Source organism: Triplophysa dalaica, chromosome 22 (genome assembly GCF_015846415.1).
Source record: "Triplophysa dalaica isolate WHDGS20190420 chromosome 22, ASM1584641v1, whole genome shotgun sequence".
Taxonomy (NCBI): Eukaryota; Metazoa; Chordata; class Actinopteri; order Cypriniformes; family Nemacheilidae; genus Triplophysa; species Triplophysa dalaica.
Window position 1 is genome coordinate 17,638,485 of NC_079563.1, and position 21,196 is coordinate 17,659,680.

The 21,196-nt window shown below is 38.5% G+C and overlaps 2 protein-coding genes and 1 long non-coding RNA gene across 8 annotated transcripts in view; 1 reads left to right on the plus strand and 2 right to left on the minus strand.

Annotated features, from left to right (window-relative positions):
* On the minus strand, window positions 1-4,102 carry pla2g3 (phospholipase A2 group III). Its single transcript, XM_056736462.1, has 7 exons — window positions 3,583-4,102; window positions 2,331-2,463; window positions 2,016-2,150; window positions 1,384-1,715; window positions 1,164-1,293; window positions 945-1,064; window positions 1-856 (listed from the first exon to the last, which is right to left on the minus strand). The coding sequence occupies exons 1-7, from the start codon at window positions 4,100-4,102 to the stop codon at window positions 643-645; spliced, it is 1,584 nt and encodes a 527-aa protein (XP_056592440.1). The 3' UTR covers window positions 1-642.
* Window positions 128-21,196, plus strand: part of LOC130411663 (uncharacterized) — a 25,528-nt gene continuing 4,459 nt past the window's right edge. For 2 of the 5 annotated variants that reach the window (XR_008905096.1, XR_008905093.1), the window contains exons 1-6: window positions 188-266; window positions 3,948-4,129; window positions 7,229-7,333; window positions 9,690-9,755; window positions 11,453-11,570; window positions 20,343-20,517. This is a non-coding gene — a long non-coding RNA (uncharacterized LOC130411663). Of the gene's footprint in view, window positions 267-3,947; window positions 4,130-7,228; window positions 7,334-9,689; window positions 9,756-11,452; window positions 11,571-12,481; window positions 12,940-20,342; window positions 20,518-21,196 lie in introns of those variants that run through there. The other 3 variants (XR_008905094.1, XR_008905095.1, XR_008905097.1) reach the window with 3 other exon arrangements.
* rph3aa (rabphilin 3A homolog (mouse), a) lies at window positions 5,722-20,398 on the minus strand. Of its 2 annotated transcripts, none has more exons than XM_056736459.1 (17): window positions 20,262-20,398; window positions 13,981-14,118; window positions 12,947-13,076; window positions 12,466-12,549; window positions 10,716-10,884; window positions 9,980-10,018; window positions 9,678-9,881; window positions 9,153-9,317; window positions 8,847-8,926; window positions 8,669-8,743; window positions 8,431-8,540; window positions 8,072-8,198; window positions 7,913-7,969; window positions 7,235-7,386; window positions 6,938-7,019; window positions 6,653-6,749; window positions 5,722-6,568 (listed from the first exon to the last, which is right to left on the minus strand). In XM_056736459.1, the coding sequence occupies exons 2-17, from the start codon at window positions 14,103-14,105 to the stop codon at window positions 6,435-6,437; spliced, it is 1,830 nt and encodes a 609-aa protein (XP_056592437.1). In that variant the 5' UTR covers window positions 14,106-14,118; window positions 20,262-20,398; the 3' UTR covers window positions 5,722-6,434. The 2 variants fall into 2 exon arrangements, with proteins under 2 accessions (XP_056592437.1, XP_056592438.1); XM_056736460.1 differs by having other exon boundaries at window positions 9,678-9,878; window positions 20,262-20,397.

Here is a 21,196-nt window from a genome sequence, read left to right on the forward strand (position 1 = left end):
TCGGTTGAAAAGTGTTTTATTATTTAAAAATATATTTACTCGCTATATACAAATTCACATTTTTTTTTAAAATGACTTAACATATTTAATTAAGGTTTCAATGCAGTGCACACACTGTGGAAGTGCTAAAAACTCAAAACTCATTCAAGAGCGATGACATTAACTTCGCGCATGCGCGCGTGTGTGCCCGCGACGCCTGAGGAGACGAGGGAATGTTTTACCTCAGGAGAACTTTTTCGGGAAGTGCATTTTGAGGTATGAAAATGGTCAGTATTTTTCATCTAAACCTTGGATTTAAGTAAATGTCTAGTTTATCTCTAAAAGTTTACACGAATGGCGGACATTACCCCGTGGAGCCCAATTATAACGATAACGTTTGTTATAAAATAAGACGGCTTTGAAATGTTTAATATGGGCCGCACATCTTGCCGCAACTGGCTAAAACAACATTCATTTGAGTCTTTCACCAATTATAGTAATTCCTCTATTACTTTTAGGGCATTTAACGTTATATACTACCTTTTGTTGTCCGTTTCAAAATACAGTACATTTTTATTAATATCAATAATATTGCTCCACACAGTCATTGTTATTAAATTATATAATCGCAGGAAGTTTTAAATTGTATATTGTATATGTTATTTATAAAAGTTTGTGTTCAGTAACTTGAGTTCTGTGTAGTTTGGTGTGCATCCTGAGGCATTTCTTGCGTAATTTGACTGCGGAGTCTTTTCTCTTGGAGCGTTTGAGGTTCATCCTCCTGAAGTTGCGATTGAAGTCCACTAGATGTCGCACTTGCGTCACGCCTTTCCTCCAGTGCTGGATAACTGGAGCTTCTGCTTGAGAGTCAGAGCAACTACATGGGGAAGAGACAGAAATCGTTTCGTAAAATGCTAACTTAGCACTTAATCTTTTGCGTTTGTAACCATAACGTCCATACAAACCTTGTTCTTTCCGCACAGTTCTCAGACTGAGGGAGGACAAAGCAGGATTGTGACACAAAGTCCATTAACAAAAAATGCACAGGGTCAACCTCATCCATATTGGAGATTTCTTGGGCGAGCCTGTGAATGAAATAAATATTTGTTTGACGAAGAGTGCTGTAGTTTGCATCCTACGACTAATACTAAGGAATTGTTTTGAAACACAAAGTATGCACTCACCGTTCTGTGCAATTGCAGTGATACATGGTTCTGACGTCGGAGTTTCGTAGACCGAATTTCTCCTGTAAAGCAGGGATCTGTAGATGGCATGAATCCAGGTCTCTATAGCTGTCACATACCTTAAACTTGCCTGTGAAACCAAAAGAGATATGTACCTTTTACAAGATCTGAATCCTAAATGATTTACAACAGATATTTGTTATAAATATACGTAATTCACCTTTTTGCAGTCCGTCCGATGTATACTGGGGAAGTGTTGTCTTTGGTGTGTCTGTTGGTAGTATGGAAGGTTCAGATTTCCGGGACCACAGTGTTGTAACAGATGGCTCTGGTAATTCAGGAACCGGACTCAGCGCTTCACTGTTGCTCCTGGAATCACTGGCTTGTACGGACAAGGACGCTTCAGAGTTTTTGGTGACCTGAGTGTCATCGAGCGTGATCGTCTGACGAAAGCTCATTTCCAGAATATGTTTGTCTTTTTCAGGGAGTGCGTCAGTGTAGTTTGTTGGACCTTTGATCACCGCGTATGGTGTGAGTTTAGAAAATATGCACCTGCCAATAAGAAGAGGGGAAAGCGGTCCTGTAACTGTGTAAACAACCTCCTGTCCTGCAGAAATGATGTGCAAGATAGTGTCCAGTTTTAAATAGATCAATTTGCAGGGTTCAATGTATCGTCAATGTGGTTTTAACCTTGTTTGTGTGAATCTCACAAAAATAATTTATTATCTGTATTTATTAGAAAGCCTATATGCAGATTGTTACTAATTCTTGACATTCACACTTAAATAGCTTGAGAAAGATTTATGTGTATTGCATCTATTAAAAGCTAAAATAAATTAAACTAATACATACTTGCCCCACCACGTTCTTCTTGCGCACTTCATCCTATGCGCGAACTCAAAGCAGCGCATCTTCAGCACGTTGAAGTAGCCGTAGCCCACAATGTTGGAAACAGTATTGTTAACCCCCGAGAGACAATGGCGGAACCTGAATTGATATCAAGAGAGATATGATACTGCATCTTATCTTCTCGAGCTCTGGGTAATGCAAGAAGCTGGATTAACCATACTAAACATTTCTCATGTTACACTATAGGATGCTATAGAATGAATGTGCAATGCTTGGAGAAAGTCCTGACAGTAAAGAGACACATGATATGAAGTGTACCTGTTATCACAGTCACAGTGAGATAAAGTGAATATGTTTGTGTTGAAGACTCCATGGTCAAATGAAAAAGATGCAATGGTCTCCTTACAGTGGTCGTGTTCTCTGCAACATTTATCTGTTTCTTGAAACATACCTGCAAGAAGAACCAAGTTGTATGTATGTTTCATAAAATATTAGTCAATTATCTTAACACCCTTAAAATAAAATATTTAGGCCCTCTTTAAGAAGCAAAATAAAAATTGTATTTCAAATTAACTTTGTGATGTTTTTTTCTTGAAACAATAAAAAGCTGTTCGCTACCGGAGTAAGAGAAAGGATCATATTTTTCCTTTAGAATGAGATTTTTCTCATCTCACTCTATCTTGGGTAAATATTTCTGGTTTCAAGGATGTTTAGACAATTGTATTAGAACGCAAGAGAAAAAATTTAGTTAAAATATTTTTTTTCGGTTTAAATTCCAATGAAATAGTGTTGGCTGTTAGTTAAAATATGATAATATGATATAATTAAATGTAACATTAATTGATGTACAATACCCTTACCTACTGTACATACTAGGGTTGCACAGGTGGACCAATGCTACATGCTAAAGCTTCAAAAAACCTGCGATGCCTCTCTATTTTTGAAACATTTTTGTAGCATTGTAGTTAATGTTGCATATGCGCATTAATATTAATTTGAACACTTACATCTGCCTTTTTGCTTTGTTTATCTCCTAAATGAATGTGAGTTTTGAATGACTTGGATGAGATAATGATTCAAATTAGCGTTTTAAACGGGTTGCTTAAATGATTCACAAACTCCATGGAAAATTGACGCCACCTATTGGCCGTCTTAGTTCTGCCTAATATTTCCCTTTATAAAGACTGCTGTATCAATGAAATTTGTCCCACATTTGAATTAGTTCCCACGTGAAAAATGATCTAGTACACTTTAGTATTTACTACAGTAAACTACTAAAACTCATAGACACTAGTGTTTTTGAGTCTTACCATAGTAAATATTAAAATTTACTACAGTATTTGCTACAATTTATCCAATTACTACAGTTAATACAACCACATATTCTAGTGCAAAGTATAATACAGTTTACTATAGTAAATACAAATGGTTTCATCTAAATCTGTGTTTTTTGTATAGATTTGAATTATGAACATGGCACAGCATCGTGCTACTACTTGGCATCGAGATATTTCAGCTAGTATAGTATTGTAAGACATATTTATGATACCGTGACAGCCCTAGTACATACCCAGCTCTGAAAAGTTAGATGCCTTATTTCCAGAGCCACACCATACAGTTCCTGGAATCATCAATGCTCGCTTTGAGCGACGAAGCTTCAGATCTAAACTCTCTCCGTGGTCCTGTTGCACAGATCCATCAGGGTCAACACTCCTCAGCTCTCTGGCCTTGCGTACAGATTCTGAAATTCCCTTTAAATTATGTGCATTCTGACAAGGGCCATCAGGTTTAACCAGTTGTCTGATGTTAAAGCGTACATCAGGGCTCTCTGAAAAAGAGCTGCTTCTTAAATCCCAACACCTGGACATGTAACTCTTAATAGCGGATGGGTGATTGCTTGTTATGCAACTGAAAAGGCTGTTGTTTTTGTTCCAGATGCTGTCATACAGAAGCAGAGATGTCTGAGTTTTTTGGAGAAATACATAATGCGTTTCCCCATCTGATGTGGATCCAGTCCAGAAGCAGAAAGTGCTATTTTGGGGGTTTAAAGTTTTCGAACGCCCAGCACTGGAACCATCAGGAAACAACATTAAAATGTACAGAACTCCCTGGAGAAGGTGATTGCTTTTCATTGTTTTAAATTATTTGATCCAATATCCTTAAAGAGAGTTTCCAGCAATGACCAAATGAGTAATTTTACTGGAATTCTCTAGCAGTGCAAGAATTTTACTTAGCAGCCAGTATGTCCAACAGGGTTTTTAACCCCTCATATGGCAGCGAGAGCCACTCAACCTCTCTTTATTTATACTCTCCTGTATATTTCCCCTGTGGCGTGGACTCGAGGCCACATCAGAAGCATACAGATGTGCTGATATAATACAAGGGGGTGTGTCTTTGGCAGACTTGGAAGCATGGATGTGTACAAACACACACACATAAAACCATGTAAATTAGATCATAAACCCACCATGTTATCCTGAGTATTATCATATTAGCTGATGCCTATCATTTTTATCAGTGTCAACAATGCCCACAGCTATAAAGATTTTATATCGTATTACACATAATGAAAGCGTTCTGTACAACGTGACAAAAAGATTCAAATTCCACGTGGGAGGAGAAAGAAACATCCGATCCAATACTTGTAGATGCGAGTAGGTCAGCGTTACTCCCCTCATCTTTCTGTGTTTATATTAGGCTTGATGGTCATAAAATGTAGATGTTGATAACATTAAGAAACGCTCGTTCCTCTATATTAAATAAAGGATGATGTAGTGACACATAAACTATAAAATGACAGATTGCATTAATGTAGAAGGAAGAGAGTGTAGTGTGAGGATGCAAAGGTCGCTTGACTTTGTTGCGTGTCCGTCTGATTCCAGAGTGGTGCAAATCTCGCATGATTAGTACAAAGTTTTTCCCATGTCACTACTGGCTATCGTCCTAATAAGTTAACCATCAAGCTGTAATTGGTGGTCTTTTCATGGGAAATGCAATCCTGACTGTCGCCTGATTAAAAAAATCTATTGGAGAGGAAGAATTAAATTCAACAGTTATGTTAAAATGTTCTCAGAAGGAATACATACACTGGCTGTTTGCTCAGGTTGGAATAATCGATATGGCCACTTTGGACTTTAATTAGTGTGGAGATATGTGTGTCCGTGATTTTACAGTTTATTTTGGCGCATGAAGGAACCTGAAATCTCTGTACAGTTAAAAGAAGTGATTGTTGTCTTGCGATGCTTATTTACTACGTTTTCTCGCAGCTTTAGTTTTGAGACTGAATTTTAGTGAAGAAGCGGAATCTGGTAATACGCTTCTCATTCATTTAGCTCTAATTTAAGAAATGTTGACATTTGTCCCACACATTTCTTAACCTGCCTTCGGCACTGATTTATTTGATTTTTTGTAGTCTGAGTGGGTGGAACATCAGAAGTCCACACGGCTTATAGAGAACATTGCATTAAGCTATTATATAAAACAATGCAGTGGAAAGACACAGTTACGTATGAATCTGTCCTCACTGCTCGAAGGTCAGAGTTTTGTGAATAAATAAATAAATCACATGACCTTGACAAACCACCTACTAACATCAGACACAACACAAACCCCAACCCCGCTCCACATGTCACCTCGTACCACTCCTATGAACTTTGTGCCAGATTCCAGACAGCTTGAGAAAATTCTTGCAGTTCACAAGCACTACATCTTTAAGCAATAACTTAATAACAACTTTATTGGGCATTCAACAAGCTTGTAGTCATACATGTAAACATATTTCGGATGCAAAAATAATTTGAAACATAATAACTTTAATAGATAATCAGAGAACATGAATTCCATGCACATAACAACAGTGTGCAATTGATGCGATGTTGAAAAAAGAAAACTTGCCATTTACACATAAATTCAAAGTATTACTTTTACAACTCAAAATTCACAGTTTTCCTTTCCGTATGTGACACAGAAGAAACAAAAAAATAAACAAATAAAACATACCGTATGTAGTTAAGGACAGCATTCCTAATGCCAAATTGTACAATAGCTACATTTTATGTAACGAACTAGCAATATGTTTTGTATGAATATACTTTTTTTCACTGTCCTTGTATCTTCTTGCGAGGTTTAATGACTTTGTAACATGACATGTATACTCATGAGGTTTTGTTCTTTAAGGCAATTTACTGACCGAAAAATATCATACACTTTTTATTCATATTTTTCCACAAAAGTATAACATCTTTATAGGTTATTCTTGGTTGGAACACTATTTAATCAAAATAGCTCATCGCAGGGTTTCGGGAAGTCGGAAGCTTTTCATCTAAATGAATGAAATAAGGAAGAGCACTAGTCATACATAGAAGTGAGATAAGGGTTTTGATAGGATTGTGTGCTCCAGGAGATTTCTGGAAATATTACACCTTAGTCATCAGCCTCGATGTTGTTTTGATGTAACAGAACATGCCAGCGTTCAATTTTCTTGTCCTTGTTCTTCAGACACTCATACCAGTGCTTCAAACACTCGCCTTTAGCCGTGATACCGAGCTGGCATCCACCTGTGTGAGCGAAACACATAAGGTTGCAGTGTACTAAGGCATATTTTTTTACATATAAATTTATAATAATTTATTATATCACACCTATGAAATCATTCGATTTTCCCATGTCATAATCCCAGACTGAGACATCCAAAGTCTTTTTTGCCAGTTCGCTATGCTTGACATCATAGCTGAACTCCTGCGATCACAAAAACAACGCCTCAACTAAATTAAACAGAACAAATGACAGCTCTTTTTTGCACTGTGTGATATTAAAGTTTTCATTTGTAGTATTAAGGCATTGTCATGCTGCTGCATCAGTGTCGAGCGTGTCAAGGGGCTCATTGCATTTGGTATTCACAGAGACAGGTTAGAAAGAAAGAGTACCTCATTAAACTCTGGGTTGAGAGTTTTCTTCTTGATCTGAGTTTTAAACTTTGCTTTTTTCCCCATGTCAGGCTTCAGACAGCTGCAAATAGCACGAGTACAGAACACACAGCGCATTTGTCATCTTTAAATACATCTGATGAGAGAGTCTCAGAGAAAAGAACTGTTTAGATAGCATCCCACAAATCTTACAGAGAAATGCATTTCTATTAGGAAGATTTTGAGAAGTGTTTTGTTTATTCAGAAGAATGTTTCATTTGTGTTATACAGACCATTTCTTGTGCTATTTAGACTCACATCTTCACGAAGGGATCAGAATAGCCATTGGAGTCCATTGCTGCTAGATGAGCACATCGGACCACACCCACAATGAGACGACTTTGCTGGGTATTGTAGGTGAGAGAAACCAGGATTCGGCCCCTCTCCTGTGCTTCTTCATCATCCTTTAACTAAAATAAACAAAGAATAGTTAACTCAAATCATTCGGCTGAACTTTTTAAAGGAATAGTTCACCATTAAATTGAAAATTCTGTCATTATTTCAAACCTGTATGACTTTCCTTCTGCAAAACTCTAAAGAAGATAATAAGAAAAATGGTGGTAATAGAATTCTGTTGGTCCCCATTGACTTGCACTGGTTTTGGGTCAATACAATAGAAATCAATGGGTACCAACGTTTTTTTTTTTACCAACATTTTTCAAAATATCTTCTATTGTGTTTTGCAGAAGAAAGAAATCAGACAGGTTAAAAACACAACTTGGTGAGTAAATGATGACACACTTTTTATTTTGAAGGTGAATTATTCCTGAAACAATAGCATCTTAAATATCGATTAACATATACATTCCAACTGGCAAAAGTTCATGGTTTAGACCCTTTTGGATTTGAACCTACAACCTTTCTTATCATAGAAACACGGACAATATTGTCCAAGTACAATATTGCTTTCCTGTCATTGTCACGTGTAATTCGTACCTCCTCCTCATAAAGTGCCATGCCACGAGATGCTCCTGCCGCAGCTGTACGTCTCACCTGCATACCACAAGACAGGTGCTGAACTTGTGCAATTTACTACAATGTAAACCCATTACAGTACAATCTTCTTAAAAGTGTTTACTGTCCTCTTCGGCTTACCGGAACCGCTCTCTCGAGACAAACATTGAAGGTCTTCTTCTGGTTCAGCTTCAGTTTTTTCAACACCACCCGCGTCTCGCCGATAAACTCATTATGGCCAAACTTGTCCTCATCGCTGACAGAGAGCCTGCCAGGGAACAATGTGAATACCGACCCCTTTCCCTCTGGGAAATGTCACGGGTTTAATTAAGAACCTCTGAGTTCTAAGCATATGAAATTTAAGACGTAACAATGAGTTGGTTCCTCAAACCGATGACCCCGTCATGACACCCTCGGTCACAGGAATATAAACATTTAAGCATTATGTCATTTCTAAAATGCAACTTCAGTGCATTTAATAAATACAAAAGCGCTTTTACCTGAGTGTCTTTTTCTGCATGTCTTCATTTGTGATGCCGTGATAAACAAGAGTCTCATTCCACAGAGGATTTAAAGTGTTATGGAGCGTCTTTGTTCGTAGTTTATTAGACTGAGAGATGGACAAAAAAGATTAAACGTCAATCACAAGTGTACTGCTTGGACATGCACATTACACTTTGCTTTTAGATGCAATTGATCGGTGACATCTAACATTATCATAAAGTCTAAAGATTATACCTTGCTGGCACCTGGAAGCAAATGCAATTTAATGTAAGGATCAGCCAGACCATTCGAGTCCATAGACTTGAGACCCTTCACCAACAAAAGACATACAAGTGCATGTAACGGGATACAGTTTTCATTGTGAAAATAGATGTCATTATGACCGTTTGTCCATTGAATAGAAAGACAATACCTTGGCTTTGATTATATTGCATTGCAGTTCGTTTTTCTCCTCCTCGTAAAGCAGACTGAACTCTAACATGCCCAGAGTGGCTGGAAAGTGTACAACATCGTATCAAAAGCATGACAAGCGATTCGAAAACATTTCCCACCTTTTGTGATACCAAAGATGAATGAAAAAGCACAGAAAATATCAATCTTAAATCCTCCCATGCTGATAAATTCTCTGATGCACAAGATGTACTGTGAATCGTTTTGCTCACTGTGGTTACCATAGGGTGCAAACATGTCCATATGTCAGTGCAAATTAGCATCTTACTGGCGTCGTCGGAGTCGTAGCTGTTGGCGTCCTCTTCATCCTCTGCAGTGGGGGGTGGTGGCTGGCGTGAAGCGGCGACGCTGCTGGCAGCGGGTGAACGTGCGTCGGTCTGCATAGCAGGTGGTGCCCTGGCCTCCGGTCGACTCGCTGGATCTGGATTTCCAACTGAGTTTGAAACATGCACTTATTCGACAAAATCTGTGATGCTTTTATACTCAACAGTGAGGAAGAAATCACTGTGCTAAGCATCATCAATTCTTAAGAGTGGACAGTTTTATAGTACAGTACTGTAATGGAATGTCTTTAATAATGGTATTCCCTCTAGAGCAACCTGGGGTTAAAAACCTTGATGAAGGGCACGATCAAAACACTGCGGGATTCAAACTTACAACATTTTCAGTCCAGATCTTTAACAATAGTGCCACAACATATTAAAGCACTCATGCAGATGCGTTAAATCCCTAATGCGTATTTATTATTGACTTTCAGCACAACCGCACAAAGCACTAGACACAGATATATTACCTTGTTTGTTAGGAGCGGTGGAAAAGGTTGACGCCGGCGGTCTGGAACTCTGAACCTGTACTTCTCTCTTCACCACAGGTGAGTAAGTTTGTCCTTCCACAGCTCCGGACTGAATCGCGCTCCTGCTCAGGGACTGTCGTGCTTCTTCTTGGGCTCTCTGGGTTATGACGGAACGCTCCTCCCGTACAGGGGGCATCGTTTCTGCTTAGCAGGAAGAAAATGGGAAAATGATACTGCAATCGTAAGCCTCATTTCCTCTGAGTGATATGAAGTGTTATTGAAATGTACCGCAGGACACTGACCAGATATCTGCTGCCCTCTCTCTTTAATCTGCATGCTTTCTGAAATGCAAAGATGTTTCAGAATGAAAATATATCAGATGCTTTGAAGTGTAACTTATGAAAACATTAGAATACATTTTCAGTGCCCAGTGTGAATACATTAAGAACCGCACAGTGTTCAGAAATCCTAACCAGGAAGATTTTAAAGCGAAGCAATTTTCAAGTCATAGAATATAAACTCAGAATTAAATATAAGTGTACTGTGTAAACAGTAGGGGTTCTTAACCTTTTTAAGTCCAAGGCGACCTTCCCACTCAAATAAATTCAAAATGTCTACCAAAAAGAATATTTTAAAGCTTGAATTTAATTGGATTTTTTTTTTTATTATAAAAATGGCCAAATAATAATAAATATCTTGATTGTAATATTTTTATGTATTCCAATGCTCATTTAGTTTAATTTTTAAATATTAGTAATCTTGAGGCCCCCTTGGAAGTCAACGGGGTCCCCCTTTTGGGTCACGACCCCCCTGTGGAGAACAACTGCTGTATACCGTCTATTCTTCTTTTAAAATTAGTAATTCGGGATGATTCCATGTTAAATAGGACGTTGAAAATATTGTAAATTATTTTCTCAGATTGTGTTAACTTTTTGGTTAGTTTGTAAATATTGAGTTGAAACCGAAGCTGTAATTATTTTCAGTTCATTCCTTACGATGAGGTTAAAGTCTTGCACAACATTGCACAATTACATTTACCTCCATTTTTCTGTGAGTGTGAAGGTATAGATAACTCCTGATTGGTCGATGGATTTGAAGAAGCAGGCGTGTTGGTGGTACTGAACTCTTTCTTTGAGATGGGTAAAGGGGCGGGTAAAACCTGCTGTGGTAGACCCTTGAAAAACCAGGCACCAGACCGCTTCAGCATCTTAGAGGAACAATACATATTCATTAGTCAAGTTCAGTTTAATGTCAGTCCATTGATTTACTCTAATTCACCACTAATAACAGACATTTGTGCAGTGTTTCACAAACTCTTGAACTCCTGCTGGTTTGAGTGTATTTGTAGGAATCAGCTAAACTAATTTGACCTGAAATACAGTGGGCTGCAGCCTAAAGGGAAATTGTAAATGTAATTTTAAGAATCATCTTTTCCGTTCTTTTCTTTCTTTTTATTCTGCTTTGTCTTTGCTATTCCACTTATCAAGCTCCAAGTAATCTGATACACAACTTTCACTACAAAGGTACAAAATTGGAAAACCATCTTTACAGCTAATTTAATTTTTAGCAATAAAATATAGGCTACGCAACAATGTTAGCCTGGGTTCAGATTCAGAGACCTATAAATATGATGGATTGTGTAAGGTTGGTAATTGCAGAAATGATGATTTGTTAAATAAGTTTATGTTTCTTTTACACCACCTTTGAATTTCATCTTAGTCACCTAGATCAACTGAACTCAGTTCTGTCCTGTTATTATCAAATAAAATGAACAGATTTAACCGAAGTAGGATTCAGGCTTCAACATCGGGTTTCATAACGGAGAGTCGCATCTTCTTCTGCTACTAACTCCATTTGACAACATTGACTGACCGTGACTTACATCATCAACGGGTGAGTCATCTTATCACAGTCAAAGGTTCTGAACTATTTTTATCTGTTTATATTGCCGAGATAAAGACATTAGACTGCACTTTTTAATTCTTTAGAGTATTTGGGTAAATCTCACTTGTGATCTTATTTATGTGCAAATGAAGCACATTTCACGAAGCTCTCTATATATGAAAAGGACCATACAAAGTTTACCATTAAAGTACACTGTCAAATATTTTTGCCTCCTTAAAGGAATAGTTCACCCAAAAATTAACATTCTCTCATCATTTACCTACCCTCAAATTGTTTCAAACCTGTTTACATTTCTTTGTTGTGCCAAACACAAAGGAAGATATTTGGTAGAATGTCAGTAACCAAACAGACATCTTCCCTATTTACTGCCATAACAGGGATAGGGGATGAGGTCTGTTTGGTTACTGACATTCTTCCAATTATCTTCCCTTGTGTTCAGAACAACAACAAAAAATGTGTATAGGTTTAAAACAATCTGATTGTGAGTAAATGATGACTGAAGTTTCATTTTTGATAATTGTAAATGTTTAAGTATGATCAAATTGGCTTTACAAGTAATTCCAAGGAACTATTATCAATATTTTTTTGTTTTTACAAGACTTCAACACATTGAAACAATTTATGCAGTTTCATCCCATTTTCATAACTTACAGCAACTCACCACTAGCCAAAATTAAAATGTTAAAGTGACTTTGATTATGTAAGAAAATGTAAGAAAAATATTGACAGTAAAGTCCTGAGGGGGTCCGATGCAAGAACGCCATATAAGCACAAATGGGCACTAAATGCACATATAATCATTTTTTTAAACATTCCTAAATGTCTGTAAATATGTTGACACCGTACGGGAACTCTTCATTTCAAGCATGCAAACATGTCTCACCTCTTTGTGCTCACAGCAGATCTTGCACAGCCACATTGGACTGGAACGGCTGATGCCTTGAACGCCACACTTAGTGCACATGTTCTGTGGGGGTGAAACACAAAAACCCTCAGGAGGCAGCGCAGGTGTATTCACACAGAAGACATTAACCTTCTCTGGACCTCCATCACTGCTGAAAACAGCTTGGGCCCTAAATTTCCCCTCCGGGATCAATACAGTATCTATTGATCTATCTGTCTACATCACGAAAGACCATAAAGCCACAGAGTTGATCTACGGCTGTATGCTCTTCCACTGTGTCATTTTTGTCAATCACGTAGACTGATTGACGTTTACGTGGCTGTGTAATGGTCGAGACGTAATAAAGATAAGTGCACGCTCCTCACTCATTTCTACTTGGTTATTTTTGGACGAATCACTGGTGGATGACGTGCATTAGATAATTGCAGAAGTCTTCCAGGGTGGATGGACGCACGTCTACCTTTTTGCAGTCGGCGCAAACGACCGCGCTGACGCCCGCCAGGCCAAACTGCTGTCCGCAGAGCAAACATCGAGAGTAACCGTCACCGCAGGCCGTCCGTTTCATGCTGTCCAGGCGATTTACCAGACGCCTGTGGGACGAAAGAAGACAAAGTAGGACGTCAGCAAACTGCCGCCCCTCCTGCGAGCGCTTAAATCCTGCTCGAAATGTATTGATGTAAAGAACTGCGATGTTAAAGCGTTTAAGAAAGTGCTGATTTTAAACCTGAAAACCTTAAATACACTTAAATAGTCTTCTCAATCATTAAGACAGATGTGCTTGGATCTAGTTTCTCTGTGGAACGTTCTGCAGTGAAAGGAAACTGTGATTCAATGCTTTTGTCCGTTTTACGGTGGACTCAGGTGTTGTTTGGTATTGCTTTTCCTTCTGGTCTCAGTCCAGCCCTGCGTGCTCTAATGGAATGTTATAGATCCCACAAGCCCAGAGGGAAATTGTAATTGTGTGTCATGTTTGCTTTGAAGCAAAAGGCTTTAGGAGATAAAACAATAGACCAATTAGTCAATGGTTGATAGAGAGTTATACAATTGATGTTTTTCTTTTAAACTCAAGACTTTGGCATACCTGAAAATCTAAGCACATAAAGCGTGTAATGCTGGGTTATATCATTTCCAGAACGGTTGAATCTGCTCTTTATAATTTGTTGTTTTAACCCACGATTGGTTCAAGCATTGTGTTAAAATAATCCTGTGTTGGTTTGTTTCAACCTTCCGTTGGGTCCAATACGGATCATGTTCTTGGTTTAGATAAACCAGCGATTGGGTTTGTCTATTTTTTACCCAACCAGCGGTGGACACATCCCAGCATTTCTCAGTTTCAACCGTGGAGGGGATCTCTTCTAAAACCCTCCACATGCTCCCCATTTAATCTTGGTGTCTAGAATAGACAATCTAGACGTTAAAGCGATTTCAGTTGTGTCATCTCGTTTCTATGGTAACCGAACAAAAGGAATGTTTCCATCCAGGGCGAGGTCTCACCCAATCCTCTCCTGTTCCATTGCCTCCATCATCTTGGCTCTTGCCAGCACGTTGTTGATCATTTCCTTTTCTTCATCTGTCAGCTGCTCAGATCCAGCAGTGGATTCCATCTGCCTGCTGTACATCTCGCAGGCCGTCCTACAACACAACGCCACAACAGTCAATTACGTCCAGCCCACAGACAAACACGCATGCACTGAAGCTTAAATATATACGACCGACGTGTTAAACCCCCAGCGGCCCCATCTGTCCATATTATTACTCGATCGCAATAGCCCACAGAGGGGACTTTAAAGAAAAAACGTACAGTGCACATAGGCATCAGTCAGGAATTATTCTTGAAGGTAGAGCTATCCTATCACGACAGCTGTTTAGTGCTTTATCTTTAGTGAAGGTGAAATCAGTTCTGTGGCGATTGACATTACAGCATGTCATATCATTAATGAGTCAATGCGCCGCTCTTTCCAGCATGTTGGACAAATTTTGTTTCGTCCACACGGTTCAAACTGTTGATTGAAAATGTCAAGGACAGAGAGAGACAGGGAGAAAGACATGGAGAGACACAGAGAGAAAAAGACAGGCCCTGCATATGTTATACTTCTATTTTTGTCTAGTGTTTCATTAGCAATTTTATTTGACGGTTTATTTAGATGTATATATGATGTATACTTATAAACTTTAGCATTTTTGGCATGGATGTTTATAAATATAGAGTGGTGTGAAAAAGTATTTGCCCCCTTGGTGACTTTTTTCACATAGGGTCATAAATGTTTGGATTGTTTTTTCCCCTAATAAATAAATAAAACCATCATTTAAAAACTGCCTTTTGTATCTACTCTGGTTTTCTTTGAGTAATATACAAATTTGTTTGATTATCTGAATCATTTAAGCATGACAAATATGCACACAAAAAATCCGGAAGGGGGCAAATACTACTGTATATACTGTATATATTTAATGTTTCTATACTTTGGCGATGTTAAGACTCTTTTGGACATGCCAATAAAGCTTTCTGAATCTTGAATCTCATTAAAAAGAGAGGCAGCAAAGAGATAGAAAGAGACAGAGAGAAGTAATATAAAGAGGGAGAGAGAGAGAGGTAACAGAGAGAGACAGAAAGAAAAAGATAAAGACGGAGAGGAGGTGAAAATAGACATGCCTGATTGCCATCTGCGGCAGGCAAGAAGACGAGAGGAGGAGGGAATAGAGACCATCAGCAATGACATCACACTCTTATCAGCCTCCAAAATTAACTTTCTGCCACACCTGCCAATGACCAGTGAATGAGAAAATATACTATCTATAAACGTCCACTCAAAAAAATCCGGGGTTAAGAAACATCAAATAAAGTTTTAACATTGTCTAAATAGTTTTAACATAACATGAATGAGAATTATAAAATGAATGAGAATTATAAAATTCTGCGCTATATTTAGGTCACTCTTGCTTGCATTGGAGCCCACAATATGTTCTTTGGATCATTCTCAAATCACACTGAGATCATTTGTGGAGACGGCTCGAGCGTATGCGCTCATTCAAGCGCAAAGGAAGCATTCGAAATACAAAGAAAAAAACGAGAAATCTTGTGTTGGAAATAAAAATAATCAGCAGTTTGTTAGGTAGGGAACAGCGGGGATGATTGTGCTCAGTACACGTGGATGTTTCTGATCTTTAAACATCCTGCTCATCAAAAATCAAATGCGTTTAGATTGGCTGTGCTGAAAACACTGCTGAGATGAATACCAAGATGCTGATGTGGGCACAAACAGCAGCGTTTCACTCACATTTAAATGCTTGCCTGAAATTCTGATTGAACAGAAGCTAACTTCACATAAATCAAATGCAGGCAGAGAGACGCATTTCAGCCGATATACAAACAGAAGGCAGTGAAGGGTGCTTTGCTCTGCAGCTTAACCAGAATACACGACAAGCAATATTCACATTATATATATGCTGGAGAGAAAGCTTTTGTACAGACTGTAATAGATTGAGAGTCTTTCAGGACTGGTCAGTCGTTGGGGGCAGTACATCAACGTGCCCTAAATGTCATTTTCTGTCCCGGGACATTGATTGCATTATTGCATTAATGGCTAAACCAAATTCAATAATACCGAGTCATAAAATCCAGACAGACACATAAAGCAAACTCTGCCGTGGAATCTTTGAGCAGGTCTGATAGAAACATCACAGTCATGCTACACCCTGTTTGATAGATTGCATGAACAGTCAAAAAAATTACAACTTTGTCGAATCCAAGATAAAATGCCCCATTTAAAAGAATCCAAAACAAAATGATAATCTCAAGAATGACATCAGCCAAAATTCCCAAAGCACCATATAGCCAGACCCACAAAATAAACATTTCCAGAGTTTCATAGAAACAAAAGCAAATATCTAATAAATTGAGAACCTTTATTGTTAAGGACCGTCTGAACTGAACTGGTGGTCAACTGGATTTCACATATTAAAACGTAAATGCCACATCAGTGCATTTTGAAAGCAGATGAGACTTTTGGCACTGGTTCGATCAGGAGTCTCATCCCTGATGTCCGTCAACACGCCTGGAATTTGGCAAAGCTGCCTCTTTTCCACACCTGACTAAACGTGCCAACACAAACACACAATCTATATCCTCACCTGTTCCTCTGTGCTTTATGTTATTGTCTGTAGTACACTCTAGTGCTCTTATGCTGTGATTTATAAACAGCCTAGAGCTTGTTTAACCCCCACCCACCCATCCGCCTCTAGGAACAACACCTGCTCTCTCCTACCCCCAATCTCCAGATCTACCCCTCTGTCCACCTGTCCCCACTCCAAAATGTTCGCATCCAACTTTCTGAATACCCTTTACAGAACACATGAATGTGGGTCACTTCACTCCAGTACGAAATCTTCCGGCGGGTTAGATTTGGGGATAATGAGGCGTTGGGATTAATTGGGGCTGTTATTCAGCGAGTGGGTGGATAATGGAGAGAAGCTGTTGTCAAGTCATTAACTCAACTCTTTACACAAACACACCAGAGTGTCATTACATAAGAGGGGAACTAGTGGACCAAAACCAGATGATGGTTCAGACACGTATATATGTAGAGGTCTTCTGCAAGATTTTTGTTATCTTCTTTTTAAAGTCCTACAAACTACTGTTCTCGAATTTATTGCCATGGAGTATATGGTATCTAATAAATCATATGGACTATTGTTCTGTATTTTATTGTTATATGGACTTATATGATTATAGAGCATGTGTACTGTATACTTTATGGTATCTATAAGTATTAGACTGGTTTTAATGGAGCCATATGGACTAAATGTGATCCTATATGGACTATGTTGTATCTATAGGTCACGTGGGCTACTGTTCTAGTATTTATAGATAAACATCGGCTATATGTGATAATACATGGACCTTATTGTATCTATAAGTCACATGGACTACTGTTCTGGGATATATGGAGTCATATATACTGTATCTGATTAAACAGTATATAGACCTAATGGTATCTATAGGTCACGTGGGCTACTGTTCTAGTATTTATAGAAACATATGGACTGCATGTGATTATATATGGACTATATGGTATCTATAAGTCACGTGGACTAGTGTTCTGGCTATTATAGAAACACATCGGATATATGTGATAATATATGGATCTTTTTGTATCTATAAGTCACATGGACTACTGTTCTGGGATATATGGAGACATATGGACTATATGTGATTATACAGTATATGCACCTAATAGTATCTCTAGGTCACGTGGGCTAGTGTTCTAGTATTTATAGAAACATATGGACTGCATGTGATTATATATGGACTATATGGTATCTATAAGTCACGCAGGCTACTGTTCTAGCATTTATAGAAACATGGACTATACATTATTGTATATGGACTATATGATATAAGTCCCATTGGCGACTATTCTAGTATTTAAAGAATCATATGGACTATGACAAAGACTAGTGTTTTAGACATTGACAAACTATTCAAATACTCATCACCAAAATGCTGCCAGGTTACAAAAATCTGAGCTGTAGATACAGTAAATGTTCAGCAGAGGAGACGCTTATACAGTCATGGTGCTCTTGTGAAAGGTGTGGGTTTGAATCTAGCCTGCATTGTCTTCCTATATCCGTTACTCCTCAATGCTCCAATGATTTTCTTTTTTGTTACCAATTGAAAACAATCATTAGAAAAAGAATACACCGTCGACATGAATCAGGTGTGTTTCGTAACAGAAAAAGCACATCTTCAGTAAGTAGCTGAGAGAACTGTGTTACCAGCTCTGCCTCGGTGCGCTGCCAAGATCGAGAAACCCATGTCACTTGGAATTCATCACAGGCTGCGTGCAGGAGAGCCGTCATCAGCCCTGGGAAATTCTCCACAAATTGACAAGAAGGAAAAAGGAAACAGAGGTGTTTTGCTGCACAGTACAACATGCTCTGACTGAGGACCCTACGGCTTTTCACTGTTTTCTCAACATTGACTATGTGTTCATCGCTTAAAACCTGACGATCTGTAGAAATGGATTTGAACAAAAATCACAGCATAAATGATTAAAATGCCCTCCTGCTAAAGGATCAATCTAACAGAACCTAAAAACCTTAATGCCAACCGGATAGTCATTGTAAGTGCGTGTATAAAAGCTTTGATACATTGTATCTGACCCACTTATCTCACACTCTCACCGGATGCACACTAACACAACATCAGCACACATAAGATCCTCCACCCACTGTACACATCTAGAGCTTCACTGGTAAGAAGCAGCTTACCGGCTTACCCAGAACCTCTACAACTTTATCCCTTTACTTCCATTTTGATGAGTTTTCTTTTGAGTATTGGATGCTGAAGTGTTAAACCCATCAGTGTTTGGCAGGGTGGAGACGCGGAGCTGACAGCGGCCTGTCAAACCGATGATTCTTATTTTCATACGCCTGTGGCTAGTAAACTCATTCTATTGGGGAGATATTCTCTATACAGTAAAGCTAGAGGACTGTGATAAAGAAAATTATTACGTAAACTCACTCATCCTCGTGTCATTCCAAACCGTTATAACTGTATGTAAAGAAGAATTTTGAAGAACATTGATTGAATTGACTTCCATTCCATAAACACAAAAGCACATTTCTCGAAATATCTTCAGAAGATTCCCCATCAAACTAAACAGAATTTAAACGGTTTAAAGGTTTGTTTTGAGATCTTCTAGAAGAGCTGCTGAGAACAAACAGGCCATGATCTCCAGTCAAGCATTGAGAAATTAGAGGAAGATTCGAGCTGAAAACACTGCTGGGGTTTACATCATAAAAACCTGGATGGGACGCAATCATGACCTATTCTCCAGCCTGCGCTGCCCTGCGGCTGCATGACTTTCTTTTCTCTGAAATGACGAAATGCTTTGATATGCAAAGGAACGAGGTATTTTAAAGCCGAGAGCATCGTAACATTGAGTCAGCAACTTTGTTCTTTTCCGTCATAGACGTGTTCTGAGAAACATTTATTGCCTCTGAATGCCGTCGTCAGATCTTTGTCTCGCACACAAAAGCTCAAGTCAAAGAGAAAAAGACCCAAGTTTCTATTACATAACGCAGCCGTCATTAGACTCTTGAGGATGTTGTGTTCAAAAGAGCGCTTCACAACAATCTGATGTGCTGATGCCAAACCCATTTAATGCTGTGAAAATAAGCCCAAATGCTCTTAAAAGATGACACAAAATAATTCAATATAATCCTTTTAAAATTGCATCTGAGCAATATAACCAACTATTATAGAAATGCACCATTAAGAAGTTCACAAAGCATCGACAAATTTATTTCCCACATCCCCAAAAAAATGAGAAAAAAACTACAAGCAGACAGGAACGTCCCCATCACATTAACGGCACAGCATGCATGAACAAAATATCCCTGCCATCTGCTTTCTGTTTGCAATGCTGAAGCATCTGTGCTTACAGTTCTCCACAGCAGCGTCTAATAATAGAACATGCTTCATGACTGGTCTGTGAGATTGCAAATATTTCTTTTAACGTCCTGAATAATTAATCAAAGCCTTTGGAAACACATAAAGGTCTTTTAGCGATACTTTAATGGACTGATGAGATGATGCATTCAAACACAAATTCAACTTCGCCCAAATGCTTTCAATACCATCGCTCAAGCCCATGTGCACATATTTTTCGTTTTCTATTAGAAAGGCACACATGGAGGTGTCATACTGTAAATAAAATATTTCAATGGAATTCTAAGTTGATGTGAGCTGTCATTGATGTGATGTCACTCACCGCCCCTGATGGTGAGATGTTCTCCGCTCACTTGCAGAAGAGATGAAGATGTGTCTCTCGCTTTCTCTCTCTCCTCAACAGTGATGCTTTAATACTCGTCTTCAGGGAGAAGGCATGCCAGCCCCCCGCCCCGCATATCTGACCGTGCTGAGCTCTGATCCAATGAGAAAGAACATAGAAAGAGCATTTACGGAGCACATTTCTGATGGAGATGATGATGGTGAGAGAGGACTCAGAACAGTGCCTTATATCTACAGTAAGAATGGCTTTTCTATTCATATTTCACGGGCACACAATATGCCTCTTTATTCAGTTCTCTTTTTATTCTTCACCACGGCTCATTAGTATTAAAAGGTCACATTTGCCTCAATGCAACTAAAATCAGCAATTATGGTCAAATTTGTCATAATTAGAAATAGTGAGCAAAATTGCAGTCTGTAGGTGATCGTGTGTCATGATGAGACTCTACTGCCCCCTTGTGATTCCTTTTGTAGTGAAAACCTCTTACCATGTTTAAGATGATAACCATTTAAAAAGTGCCATAAATACCACCTATTGGTACCAAGACTGTTAAAAGAAGTTAAAATAAAAGAACAATATTGACAAAATGAAATAATACTAACAATAAGTCCAATACTGACAACACAACAAAATAAATTAACCCAGAAAATGTATGACGCACAAATGAGTACAAACGACCCAGCATGTTATATAAGTGTTTAATAGCAAACACGTAACGTTTTAAACAAATTCATGATGGCCTAAACCTAAAAGATAATTAGCTAAACATTTTATGAAACATGATCATTATTTGGGTGTGTAACTTGATGTTTTGCACAGTGTGATTTGATTTCCTCTCAACATGACGGTCGGTCCGTAATACTTTTTGGGGCGGCATGTGTTGGGATACTGGTCTCAGGTCAGAGATCCTGTGA